Genomic DNA, 14,431 nt, shown 5'->3' on the forward strand with positions numbered 1-14,431 from the left:
TTGTAAGTCCGCCAAAGACAGTTGATCAGCCAGTTTACAATGAACCACACTGTCAAATAAACATCTATAGTCTCCGGGTTGACTTAAAAAACCAAACGAAACCATAATATATAGTGCAATATCGTCAACTAAGACAAAAAAAAATCAAAGCAGGGTCAGGGCCAAAACCATTGTAAAAGACTGATATCACCTTGGCACCACCTGTTCGAACCTGCACATTCAGATTAACAGTAACGCATATAGTAATATATTAATATTCTATTGATATGAAGTATGCTCATATCAGAAAACTTTACTGCAGAATAGCTGCAGACCTGCAGACATCAACTGACCCCTGCACTTTATGGTCCAGTTGCCTCTTTTGTATTGTGTGCATGTGCTACTTTGTGATTTGCCTAATGTTTATTTCTTTTTTTTTACAGTAACAGTCTGAAGGCATGCTTGTGTAACATTTATTTAATCATACATGAATGTATGCATGTAGTTTCAACCTTGTTGCACCACACAGGAGTGGCTCAGTGACTCATCCCAATCTCAAACTGCTTTATTTCTAATGACAACAAAGATTTCTATTCTATACTATATTTTTACATGCCACTTGTTGTCACGTGTTGCTTTGTCAATTAATAGCGAAATATTGTAATATAATAATACTTTATGCACGGAACAGTAATTGTTCTGGAAACTAAATAAATCTGAATTGAAGTGGCAGCAAAAACTCGAGAACAAATAAAAATAGAAACCATTTAGATAATGCAAAACTATTAACTCTGGTATTAAGGATAACAGAATTTGATCCATTTACATTTGTCAAATCCATTTACATTGTGGGTCACACAGCCCAGTTTTGTCTTAAGTAGTGTGGACCAGTGGCCCTTCTCTGTCAGTGTAAAGAAGTTTATACATATTTCTATAAATATGGTTTTATAGATTTAAATATGCAGAACGTTTTGCGTGTATGGATTATTAAAGCCAGGAGGTTCATAAAATAAAATGCTTCATCAGCTAACAGATTAAAGCAGCTTAAGTATCAGACAGACCTGTTAGTTATTTAAAGGGATAATATTAAATGAGAAAACTCTCAGTGCGCTATATTCCAGTATATGAGGAAATTAAGAAAAGAGGAAATTAAGTCTGCACCTCCAGAGCGCCTTCTTAATGTGCTCCAAGCCACGCTGAAATAAAACCGACATCCATGTATGGCATAAAATAGAAGTTAAACAAATCAGCAGTTTAAATAGGTTAAATAGTTTTAACATAATATCTGCAAAACCATTTACTGCACAAATTGTGCTTGGGTAAAGTGTATCTGTGTGTAATCAGATTAACCTAAGAGTGTGTTGCACAGAAAGTGATTCACTGTTAGATAAGGTAAAAACAAACAAACAAACAAACAAACCCCGCCATATTCGTTATAAAGCGTATAGTTTAGAGAACTCCGATGGGCTCCTAAACGCATCGTGATGGAAGGTGTGTTTTTCCTCCTCTTTTCACTTCTTTTTTGGGGAGGGGGCACAAAGCATTTCCTCTTTCCCAAATGCATCACACAGCAGAGCAACGACCGCGACTCTTCGCACAAATTAGCGATAAGATCGGCAGCCTGATGCCCCAGAAAGCACGAACCGTCCACATCCGCGCAGTGAACAACACCGGGACGTCGCGCAAATAAGAAGGGGGGGAAAAAGTTCATTTTGGATCCAGCAGCCAAAGTTTGACGTAATTCTCCCCCGGACACCAGGAATAGTCTGGAGTGTCATCATGGAAGTATTTCCTAAGGAAAAACAAGAGATTCTCTCTCTCTCTCTCTCTCTCTGAACTTGAAGGTAATCTGAGAATGTGAAAGCTGGGGAGAAAAACCTTTTTCAGCCTGTTTTCTCTGAGGTTTTTTCCAGATGTCCATCTCATGATGCAGGCAGCGGTTGCTTTCTGAAAGAAGCGAATTTCATTTCATCACTTCTGCTGGAGTTTAAACAGCTGGATCGTCCCATAGATACATAAAGACACGTCTCCGAGGAGCTTTACTTTTGATTTTTAAACCTTCATGCTGGATGTAAAGACTTGGCAGCGTTTCGGGGACGTGCATGGACGCGCAGGAGACGAAATGAAGAAGCAGTTTTAGTACAGAAGAGTCGGGAGTTATGATGGTAATGTTGTTTGGGTGAAGCCGTCGGAAACTCACAAGGGAAGCCCAATGAGTGGCACACAGTCAACACTCGCTGACAAGTAAGTTCGCCACTCTTTCTCACACTCTCATTCTCTGCGTGTCTTTATTTGTTGCTTAATTTTGGCTTACGTGCTGACGAATGGGTTTTCGGGTCAGTTTTGTGAATGGAAAGACACCTTAGTGCATCACACCAGATTCCATTTAAAAACACCTGCTTTTAAAATATATTCCCGGCTGGAAAACATAAACAACATATAATCGGATTGGATTATTTGTATTTTAGTTTCGTTTTTTTTCCGGTTAATTCGGCGATTTAATGATTCAATTAATCTATGTATTTTAATGCTTAGACTTTTTTATTTTAATGCTTATTTTAAATGTAAATTAAAAGCTTGATTTTAATACACTTAAAGTTGTTTCATCTACTACCTGGACTGCCGAACAAAGCACACGGCTTTGATAAACACTTAAGCAACTTTAATAATCTCACAGCAACGTTATCCGGGTAATAACGACAGGGAAAATCAAAATTTACAGTTTTCTCAGTGGAGTTCATGAACATGTCCATTGTAAAACTAATTGGCCACAGAACTGGGCAGGGTTTTCCCCAGTTTGACTCCAGAATATGACTGTCAGAGTTGAACCAGAAGAGGGATATTTCGTAGTGCTGATATGTTTTCAATTAGTTGTCTCTAATATATTGCTTAATTTGAGAGTTTCCTGAGTATTTTTCTTGTTTACTCTTGAAAGGCGTCCACTAGTACTTGTTCAGTGAGTCAGCATGTTTTCTAGGATACACACAGGAATCACCACCAGTCACTAGACCTTGGACATCTCCAAATCCTTGACTAAAGTCACATGACTTCAATACAGGCAGGGAGTTTCACTGACAGGCTGTAGCAAAGGGAAGCAGGTATAATGTATTAACCCCACCCTTATTAATCACTGATAACAGCCTCAAATAAAGAATCAATCATTATTTTATGTTTTCATGTTGTTCGGTGTCTTCCTTCTCTGAGGTAGAAACATTACAGGCTGACTTTGACTCACATTCAATCCCATATAAGCTATTTCTGTATTTGTTTTTCTTACACTTTGCAGTCAGGAGTTTTCTTTGAGGAAACCATTGAATAAAAGCACACATGACTGCCTTGGAGAGTCAAACAAAGTCATTTGATTTCTCGACCTTCAGTCTGCAGGAATGACCCAGTCAGTCGACTGCTTTGCTGGTTTTTAAGACAACGAGTCCCTTCTGTGTTCATATCTGCTTAATGATCATACAATCTTAATGATTCTTAATAGGCCCTAGAAGAGAAAGCCTGCCAAAATATGACTCATAAATCATATAGACTGATGTAACTCATCTATCTTAACTATGTTAACACACCACAGCCCTGTCAGCTGTAGATGTCCAAATATTACAACAATTTTAAAGGATTTTTGAAAAATGAGGAGATTAACATTGACACAAGTGTTCTTTTTTTAAAATTAAACTAAGGCGCTGGTTAGCCTATTTTAGCACAGTAGCTAAAAGTATCAGGAAATTGCTTATTCTGGTCTCGCTCCGGCACAAAGGTACCAAATGTGCTAATGTGACTGTTAAAATAATGTAGAGAAATGGTTAGCAATGCATTTTTAGTTGTGTGTAAATTTATTTAGAGAGATGCAAGATGCTTATTTGTTGGAGATCTTGATGAATGAGCGATATTTGGAGGTCTCTGTAGGCCAGGGGTGGGGGAACTCCAGGCCTCAAGGGCCGGTGTCTTGCAGGTTTTAGACGTGTCCTTGATCCAACACAGCTGATTTTAATGGCTAATTTACCTCCTCAACGTGTCCTGAAGTTCTCCAGAGGCCTGGAGTTCCCCACCCCTGCTGTAGGCCTTTTTGATTTGGAGGAACCCAGGCTAGCTTGATGACATCACCGAATCGTTGGTGAGCGGTCGCTGGAGTTTGCGGGTTGTCATCAGGTGAAATCAGTCAGGAAGAGGGTGTTGAACCAAAAACCTTCAAGTGATTGGTTTGGTTAGTGGCTCACTGGTCCAGCTGCCCCTAGTTTGTATCAAAGTCTTTCTCCAGACATTTGCTATTTACTCTCAGGGCTGTAGTGAAACTTCAGAAAGTACCACACAAACTGGAAATGGATGACGTTGATGGTTGCCACGGGAACACGGATGAGCCCCGAGGCCTGCATGACTGGGGCCCTACACACAGCTATAGAAGAAGTGATTATCAATAGTTCACTCTGGATGAAACTACTTAAGAACATGTGCAGAAATGTTGTCTAAAACCACCACAATGATGTTTATCCATAAAAAAAAAACAGTCAAGTCCAAGATTGCTGGAACTATAACCACAAAAAGCAGCTGTATCAATAATGTTAGGTTTTAATAAATTCTGATCTTCGCTGGGATCCTTTAGATATAAGCCGCTTAGTTCATGATGAATATGAGGTCATTGTTTATTACATTTTTAAATTAGTTAGCAGCTTATTATAATAATAATAAACTTTATTTATAAAGCACACTAAAAAACCAAAGGTATACCAAAATGCTTGACAAAATAAGATAGGAAAAAAGATTTGGGAGAGGGAAAAGAGAGAGAGAAAGGACCCGGCACGTATTAAATATAAAACCATGAGATTCATAATACATAAAAGTAGTTAACAAAGCATAATAGATAAAAATGTGTCAACACAGACCAAATATTTGCTAGATGGAAAAGCAAGATTAGATAAATAAATTGCTTATTGCAGAGATAATGATGATGTGCTGCAGAGATTTGTAAATGATGTAGTTGCTATTATTTGCGTCAGCTTTATGATGATAGCAGTTTCAACTAACATGTGTTTTTGTTTGTTTGTTTGTTTTTTCGTGGATAACGTTTTTGCACATATTGAGCACCATATAAGCCAATAATGATAAATCTAAATATGATCCAGTGTTGCTTTATTCAATTGGTTGACCAAAATACTGATTGGGTCTAATATGGAAATATCCATGCACCATATTTTAAATAACTGTTATGTACATGAAGGGGAAAAAACTCATCAACTTTAACAACAGCGCTATAAAATAATAGTAATTATAAATTTTGATTAAGGACACGTGGAAAAAGTGCAGACCTCGATCAAGAATGAAAATTCCCTCCACAGGGACTAAATTAAAAAAGGGAATAAATTCTCTGGATCCAGAAGGATATCTCATTTGTTGAAAACATAAAAATGATGTTTCCTTGTTTTCTGATTCAAATTTAATATGTTACAACTTTTATTTCTCCTCGGCTGTCATGTTTGATAGTGATCTCAGGACTCACTAAACCATCGTGAGTAGTGATGGGCGTTGTCTATGAAGGGTGGGGGACGTGATCAGTTCATACTTGTGGTCAACACTTACAGGGATTTCCTCATTTAAGGGAAAGGGTTACCCATGCTTGTCTTTGATGGACACGTGCTCATCTGCTCAGTACTCCACTCATCACAGACCTGTTGTTGCTCAGGCTCGTGTGGCTGAACGCCACATGACCCTCTAAAAATTTGGACCTGGACGCCACCATCTCGAGTAACTAGTTAGCATGTTGTTTATTATAACCAGACAAATCGCTCTACCACCGACTAGCTGCCCTCCACCACCACCCAGTGCAGTGACTAGTAACAGCATTCCTGGTTTGAACCTGCGGGGCAGCTTCAGTGTGGAGTTCACATGTTCTCCCTGTGCCTGCATGGATTCTCTCCTCCCACAGCCCTGTTAGGCTAATTGTGTATCTAAATTGGGCAAAGCTGTGAATGTTTGCCTGCCCAGATTGCATCACTCTTCCCGCCTCATGACAACTGAGATAGACTTGGATAAGCGGTAAAGAAAATTGATGGGTAGCCTAACAAACAAAGAAACAAAGAAGCCCACCCAATTACATAACCTTCTTGGCAGAGGTAATGGATGAAAAATATTGTATTGATTAACGAATAAGCCCTCATAGTATCATTTCCTCTGGACAGCTTCATCTAATGATCTCACATTCCCTCTCTGCCTCATCTTTATGGAAGAGCTACAACTGGAAACATGACACTGATCATGTCTTTGTCTATATTAATTATTTACCAGCCTCTAACTGTAGAAATGGTAGTGCGCTGTGTATTTGAGGTCTTTGTTATCTGTGTTTTCATGAAATTCTTGCAGATTAGACGGCTTTGAATGGGACTGCTGCCGTCAGATGTTTGCTCGATGTCGTGCATCCCTCGTGTGATGACAAAGTGTCCGTCTGTCCCTCGCATACACACCTCTTTGTTGATTTAATTTGTTTTACTATCTAAACAATACATGCACATTACGACATTACTGAAATGGCTCGTCATTGCCTGGTAACAAATGTGCCAACTCCAGCAGTGGTTGGGTCACGGCCTGGGCGCCGTCCAAGTGTTTCTCAGCGAGAAGAATTCAGCCCCCCCTTTGCAAGGTTTCTGGTAACATTTGCGATATTTTACGGTCTTGATGGGACACGTTCTCCCATCTGCCTCGCCTTGCAGAAGAAACCAAAACCATCCTCTTTCCTGAGGTTAATGAGTCTTGCTGGGCTTTAGGCGCAGGCACAGCTTCCTGCAGGTTGGACAGAAGCGGTAAGCTTTTAGACCTACAAAGGAATTGTTCATTACAGCTGGGATGGATCGGAAATATGGCTAAAAATAAGCCGGCAAAGGAAATAAACTCAGACAAACAGGTTAGACAGATTAATTTAAAAAAGAAAAGAAAAGAAAAACAGTGAAATAATGTGTTCACAGTTTGTAGATGTGCTTCCTTGTCCAAATTTGATCTATCCTGCTTGTCATACGTGTGCATGTGCAATGGGGCGTCATCACTTTTAGTTTTATCTCCACATGGTTTAAACAGTTTGGATAATCTCGTGGTTTGTTTATCAGACAGCTGCTGGATATACTGAGGTCAGTCGGTTTTGTGGAGAATGATATTGATAGAATTTAGAGGACTTTTTGTAAAACGTAAAGATGCCGTTCATGTTTTTTTACTTTAACAAAAAACTGAATGTTGAGGAGAAAAATGCTGCAGGTAGGAACAGTGTTCTTCATGGCATAAGCATGCATGATTGTCTCCATTTACCTGGATAATAAGGTCAATCTCATACCTCTACCTGGGCTCTGACGCTAGTGAACGTTAGTTGATGGTACAAACCTGATGAAAAGGACATCAAAAGCTAAGAACATGCAAAGGCATGTGAATCTGTCCCACTGACTTCCTGTAGAGCAATGGTTTCCACTGGTTTATCTTGGGATTCAGTGATTAGTCAAATATACACCTGCACATAGGTTTATGAGTTCTTGGTTAGCAGTTTATAAAAATCCTTTAGGAAAAAAAACTTCTATTAAAGATAATCCCCGTCTGTTGACGCATGGCGATGGTGGGATTATGAGGGCGAGACGCATTAAAAGCCCCTGTTGACAGCGAGGAGGTTAATAAGGGAGAAACGTATTGGTTTCACGATAGGGACAAGTCACAACTAACCACTGGTGTGGATGACACACCGCCTAATGAAGAGCATACAGAAAACCTTAGACAGCATTGTGAAAGCTACTCGTCTCGTGGCTTCAGCTGTCAACAGCTCTCAGCCCAGGAACGTCATCTGCTGCGAGAAGTTGGTGACAAGATCTAACATCTCGTCTCACACAAATGTGGTCTGCTAAACAAATAAATAAATAAATAAATAAAGCACTGTGTCTGAGTCTGCTCGCTGAACTGCACAAAAGTGCTTGGTAGGTATGTGCTAGTGGAGTTCCTGACACTCAGATAATTGTCACAAAATTTCCTTAAGGATTAATAAAGGCAGCACGGTGGCACGGTGGTTAGCACTGTTGCCGCACAGCAAGAAGGTCCTGAGTTCAACTCCAACATCAGGCCGGGGTCTTTCTGTGTGGAGTTTGCATGTTCTCCCCGTGTTTGTGTGGGTTCTCTCCGGGTACTCCGGCTTCCTCCCACCGTCCAAAGACATGCAGCTTGTGGGGATAGGTTAATTGGAAAATCCAAATTGCCATTAGGTGTGAATGTGCGAGTGAATGTGAGTGCGAATGGTTGTCTGTCCCTGTGTGTTGGCCCTGCGACAGACTGGCGACCTGTCCAGGGTGTATCCCGCCTCTCGCCCTATGACAGCTGGGATAGGCTCCAGCACCCCCCGCGACCCTGAAAAGGATAAGCGGAAGCGAATGGATGGATGGATGGATTAATAAAGTATTCTGATTCTGATTCTGATGATGAGCTTGAGCTGTAAAATTTGCCTCCAAAGAAGTGATGACATTTCAGATGACATGCAGTCTATTTTCCACAGATATGATTACAGATACTCCTCAAAACTTTGGCTTTGATGCACTTAAAAGTTGGAAAAAGGCTGCAGAGGCGAGACCAGGGAAGCAGTAGGATGCAGGAAGGAGGAGGTCAGACTGCATATTGTCTTTGTTGGAAGCTCATTTCAGTGCAGTTTCTAAATGCTCCCCGCCTCATCCTGTAAACCTGTCAGAGATTTTTTGCTTTTTGCTTTTTTGTGAGTTTAAGTGATGCTGGTGTGGAGAATGAGTTATAAACCCAAAAGCTTCAGGCGGTGGAACAGCTGTGTTGCTCTTTGTCAAACCGTTTTGCTGATCTATGGGTCCCCCCCCCCTCGCCTCACTGCCCTTTACCACCAGAGCCCAGACAGGAAGTGGTGACATCATTGCTAAACAATGTCCATCAGGCCCTTCCTGACTGAAACTCTGCTGGCGACACATCAGTGCAGGCTGACTACCAGCCGGACAGAGATCGCTACATTTACAGTGCAAGAGCTTGCTAATAGAAACTGGGTTTCCCTGACTGTAAGTTGACCTGAGATAGGATACTATATTAATTAATGCAAGTTAAACAAACATAATATCCACAGGGAATGTAAAAAGAGGCTATTTTAAAAAATATATTTATAGGATCTTGTTGGATAAATAAGCCAACATTAAAAGGGTTTGAAAGGAACTTTATTAGTTACACCATGAGGATATCAGGTTGAACCCCTTTATGCCTTTAGAACAGCTTAATTCTTCATGGCATAGATTCAGCAAGGTGATGGAAACATTCCTCCGAGATTGTGATCCATATTGACATGATAGCATCACACGGTTGCTGCACATCCGTGGTGTTAATCTCCTGCTCCACCAGATCCCAACGATGCCGTTTGAGTCCAGTGAACTCGTTGTCATGTTCAACAGAGCAGTTTGAGATTATTTGGGCTATCCTGCTGGAAAAAGTCATCAGAAGAAACTCACTGGAGATGGCAACAGTATCCTAGTCTTCTATTGTCCAATTTTTGGTAGCCCTGGTGAATTCTAGCCCTGTTTTTTTTACTTAGCTGACAGGAGTAGTACCCAGTGTGGTCTTCTGCTGCTGCAGCTCATCTACTTTAAGATTGTGCATTCAGTGACGCATACTTTGGTTTTAATGAGCTGCCTTCCTAACAGGCAGAGTGATCTGACCATTATCCTGTGACCTCTGACATCAACAAGGCATTTTCACCAGGGGACGTGCTGCTCACTGGTCATTTTCTCTTTTTTAGACCATTAGAGATGGCATTGTGGGAACCATCCTAGTAGATGAGCCGTTTCTGAAATACTCGGACAGTGCAGCAGTTAACTTCATGTTGTTCTTAATGCATGCAAGCATCAAAATTGGCACGCATACCGTGTCCGAACAGGAATAAACACACATTTTAGCACATGTAGCCATGTAACACTTATTTGACCTTTTGTAGTAAATGTGGCTGAAACACACAGCTTATTTCTCACTGCTGAGTTCATTATGAAGTTAGTCCACATGATCAGTTTCTCCTTAATGGTCTTGACTTAATATACCCTGAGATTATGCAATAATTTGTCATGTCACCTGAGGACAAACTCTAATGACATACAGCTAAAAATTATATGTGCCTTTACCTTTACACGTATAATTAATGTGTTTTTTTTTATCCAGCTAGGGTTTGGAAGAAGGAACAAAAAGTCACCTTTCTGAAGCTCTGTTTGAAATTCAGCGGGTCATCCTGACCAAGTCCACATGCCCAGATACACTGAGTTGCTGCCACGTGATTGGCTGATTAAATATTTGCTTTGCTGAGCAATTCAACAGGTGTACCTAATCAATAATCAGTGATTGTACTCTCCCTGTTTTTTAATGCGATCATGATTTGTGAGGCCAAAATGTACCTTTTGTGGTGCCTGAAAATAATTAAGTCTTTATTATTTAAATTATACATACACTACAGATTTAGTCCTTATAGCTGAATCTCACTGTGAAGTCTAACCTTGTAAAAGCAGTTAGTGCTGGGTGAGTCTGTTTAATATTAAAACATTCATTTGAGGATGACTGGATAATGTTTAACAGCCCTTGTCGAGCATTTTGATTTGATCACTGCTGGAAGTTCACAAGCTTCTATTGAATTTGGATGTTTGTGGAGGGAGCCAATAATGTCACATGGAAATGCAGAGTGATTTATTAATGGAGCAGGCATGATAATATTAATTTTGGAAAGAGTTGTTGTTTTACTTATGGAGAATTGATCTTACTAATGATCTTTGTCTGTGCATTTGTCCTTTTCCCCCGAAGGCAGCGTTCATGTGAAGGTGGTCCTTTCTGTTTAGTCCAGGATCCTTGAAATAGAGGGATTGGGGGGGTGAAAATCAAATGAGTGATAGAGAAAAATAAAATTAGAAAGGCCATAACATATCAGGGATTCCACCCTGAGTTAGTGACACTGATGTGATAGAAATAGGGCCATCTATGAGCTTTGCAGAGGGTGCATAGTTCCTTCAGTTTGTTAGACACTTTATTTTATTTTATCATCATCTCTCCTGTTGCTAAATATCAACTTTTTCACTGGGAAGTACTGGGTTTGGAGCTAGTTTTGGTCTTTTTATAGGCTTTGTTGAAATAAATAACATATTAATAAGTATTGCTAACTTTATCCTTCAACAAAAAACAGTGTCAGCCCAAACCAACCTTAATATCTCACTTTATATGAGACAGAGAAGCTCAGACGGATATCAGCTGTGCCATCAGCAGATGTGGGCTGGCACTGATGAGCTGACGTGACAATGCTTGACTTTGTATTCTGCTTGAATGCTACACTCAATTTTTTGGGGGATGTGGGCTCTATGCACATTTCAGATTCCACAGACCTCAGTTAGCATGTTAAATGTTTGAGTTCGTGACAGTACGGTTAGAAAAAGACTGAACTAGTATGATTTGTTTGGAAGTGTTTCCAGGAGAAAGCCTCTTCTCTCTAAAAAAGAACATACCAACATAGCAGGTTTAGGTTTGCAAAGATCCATCTCAAGCACAGGACTTGTGGAACGATATCCTTTGGAAGATAAGACCAAAGTGAAGATGTTTGTGCTGATAAGCTGTGCTTGATGTCGGCCAGACATGGCCCTCTTCGTTATGCATTATGTCTCAACACCTCACACCAGCTGTGAAGCACGGTGGTGGAGGAGGCATGATTTGGGTACCTTGCAGTTACTGGGCTGAGTATGAACTCCTCTGAATGCCAAAGTTTTGTAGAGTGAAGTGTGAGCACTGTTTGCTGAAATTGAGTCGTGCAATAGCATGCAAACATGTTTACAACAGAATGACTGAAAAAGAAAAGAAGCAATTTGTTGCAGTGGCGCAAAGTCCAGACTTCAGCCTGACTGAAATGCTTTAGTGAGCTGTGGATAAATAACTGCCCCAAAACTTCAAGTGATATCAAGAAGAGTCACAATGAAGTCCTATAAAAAACAATTACATCAAGTTATTGCTGCTGAAGGTGTTTCTAGCAGCTACTGAATCCTGGGAGGCATAAAGTCCTGTGCAAACTTTCTTCACCAAAGCCTCAGAGCTGGTGCAGCTTTGATACTTGCACATCTCTATATTCCAACAAACAAACTACAGTACCAGAAATTTCCAGTCAGTCCCACAATAAGACCGGGGCTTTGGTTATTCACCTTTAAAATCCACTTTTTAACCTATTCCTGCGTTCTTTATATTCTTTTAGGACATTTAATTTGGGTTACAGAGAGCAAAATTAAAGCATAAAGGATTTTGCATTTTAGTGTAGCCTGCTGCTTTCATAATAAACAGTGAGCGCTACTATATTTGGAGTTTTAGCTTCGTACTCATTGGCGTTCCAGTTCTCCAGCTCTCTGGAGCTAAGTCCTTTGCTGCTGTTATCATCCCAGAGGAATTGTCTGGTATTTTTGGCATCTGAGGCCCGAGTAGATTGTTGCATGTTTTTTTTTGTTTTGTTTTTTTGTCCTTTTTTGATAACTTTGCAGTAAGCAAGCAAAGAAAGTCTGAGCTGTGACCATGTATTCCAGCCCAATGAGACTAAAACAGTTGATTTTAATGATCCCTTTTTTTCTAAGGTTCCAGGAAACGTTTCACATGGACATGAACTTTTTTCCTCCTTGTAGGACAATAAAAGGAGGTACATCGATTGTTAGGACTGAAACATGTCCCATCACTTTGTTTCAAAGACTGTCCACCATGGTCAGATTCATCGAAGAGGTCGTCTAGTGTGATTTTAGATTACATGGACCTATCAGGATATACGTGCTGCACTGTAAAAATATTACATCTCTGAACTCTTGAAAGGGGAAAAAGTAATCCCCGAGCATTTAGTTTAGCTGATATTTAATGACTTGGATATCATGTTGATGGCTTAGGCGTCACAGTTTAAAGTGGGTGTGTGATTTTCGTGCTGAACATTCGGTAGAGGTGCAGTTAAAGGCATTTTAAAACTGGTTTAATAACATCTGTGGCTACGACAAAGACACCATTAACTCTTTAAAGTTTTTAATAGGCCGACATAAAACACGTCGAGGTTCCCCATCTGTCTCTTAAATTTGGGAATGTTTTTTCTGGTGGCAATTTCTGAAAATGGCCCTAATTAACTCTCCAGAGGGAAGCCATATCATTGCTGGCAACTCGGGGAGCTGTCCTGGCACTTAGCGGCTTTCCTGCTGGATTCTGAGTAGAGCCCGGCTGATTTCTACTTCTGACATTGTTGACTAACTGGGGTTTAAGTAGGCGAGTAGCAGCAGGGTGCTGCTAATCAAAGCCACTTTATTATCAGTGATCATCAGCAAGTATGAGCAGATAAGTTTACCTGTCTGGACCATACAGGCATGTCTTAACACAATGTCAACAATATCTCCCCAGATTTGACTTCAGACCTCAGTTGGCATATTAAATATTAAAGTTAATGACAGTGAAATTGGGAAAAACACTGAACGAGTATGGATTGCATTGAAGGGTTGCCAGGAGAGAGCCTCGTCCCTCTAAAACAAACATGACAGCACATTTTAGGTTTGAAAAGTTGCATCTGAACAAACCACAAGACTTCTGTAACAATGTCCTGAGTACAGAGAGACCAAAGCGGAGATGTTTTGACATAAACGTCTCGTACCGACTGTGAAGCACTGCAGTTTAGGGGTGATTATTTGAAGGACCTGAGCACCTTGCAGTCACTGAGCCAACCTTAAACTCCTCTGTTTACCAAAATATTCTACAGTCAAATAAACTGGCTGATGCAGCACTATAGTGATCCCAAGCACATCCTAAAAACTACAGCAGAACAGCTGAAGAAGAAAATCAAGGTGTTGCAATGACAGGGTCAAAGTCCCGATTGAGATGTGAGGAGACGTTAAGAGAGCTGTGCATAAGTGAATTCCCTCAAACCGCAGTGAACTGATGCAACGTTACAAAGAAGAGTCGGCTGAAATTCCCCTAGATCCATGTGAAAGGTCGATAAACTCAAACAGAAACTGATTACTTTAAGTTATTGCTGCTAAAGGTGGTGTGTGCTTTCTTTTTCACTCAACTGTATGTCAGCGACTTGCAGTTTTGAGTTTTTATGCATGCTCATAAACCTTTTTATTTTATTGTCAGAGTGTAATAACTCTGCGTGTTCTTGTGGAAGAACAGTGAAACGTGTTTTCAGGCGTCACAAATGTTTTCGCCTGATCCCGGGGCCCAAACTGCACGAATGTGGCGTACACATCACGAGCTGAGAGCTGAATTCCTCCCTCTTCTCATACACTTACTTACTGCCACCCCATGAGCAGGACTAAGTCTGCCCTTTTCTCACCATGTCCTATCAGCTGCTAATCTCTTCCAACCACAGCAAGGAGGAGGTTCAGATCTCAAGGTTAAAACCATAATAGTCTCCTGTTCAGCATAACCCACAGTTATCTCTTTTTGTCTGTAATTGTGAGGATCC

The 14,431-nt window shown here is 40.5% G+C and overlaps 1 protein-coding gene across 1 annotated transcript in view; it reads left to right on the forward strand.

Annotated features, from left to right (window-relative positions):
• The first annotated feature begins 1,501 nt into the window (after nucleotides 1-1,501).
• arhgef12b (Rho guanine nucleotide exchange factor (GEF) 12b) overlaps nucleotides 1,502-14,431 on the forward strand; it is a 57,838-nt gene continuing 44,908 nt past the window's right edge. Inside the window, exon 1 of the mRNA XM_085174302.1 lies at nucleotides 1,502-2,223. Within this exon, the coding sequence (XP_085030428.1) occupies nucleotides 2,192-2,223 (32 nt within the window). The 5' untranslated portion in view covers nucleotides 1,502-2,191. The remainder of the gene's footprint in view (nucleotides 2,224-14,431) is intronic.

This window comes from Neolamprologus multifasciatus, chromosome 10, assembly GCF_963576455.1.
Source record: "Neolamprologus multifasciatus chromosome 10, fNeoMul1.2, whole genome shotgun sequence".
Taxonomy (NCBI): domain Eukaryota; kingdom Metazoa; phylum Chordata; class Actinopteri; order Cichliformes; family Cichlidae; genus Neolamprologus; species Neolamprologus multifasciatus.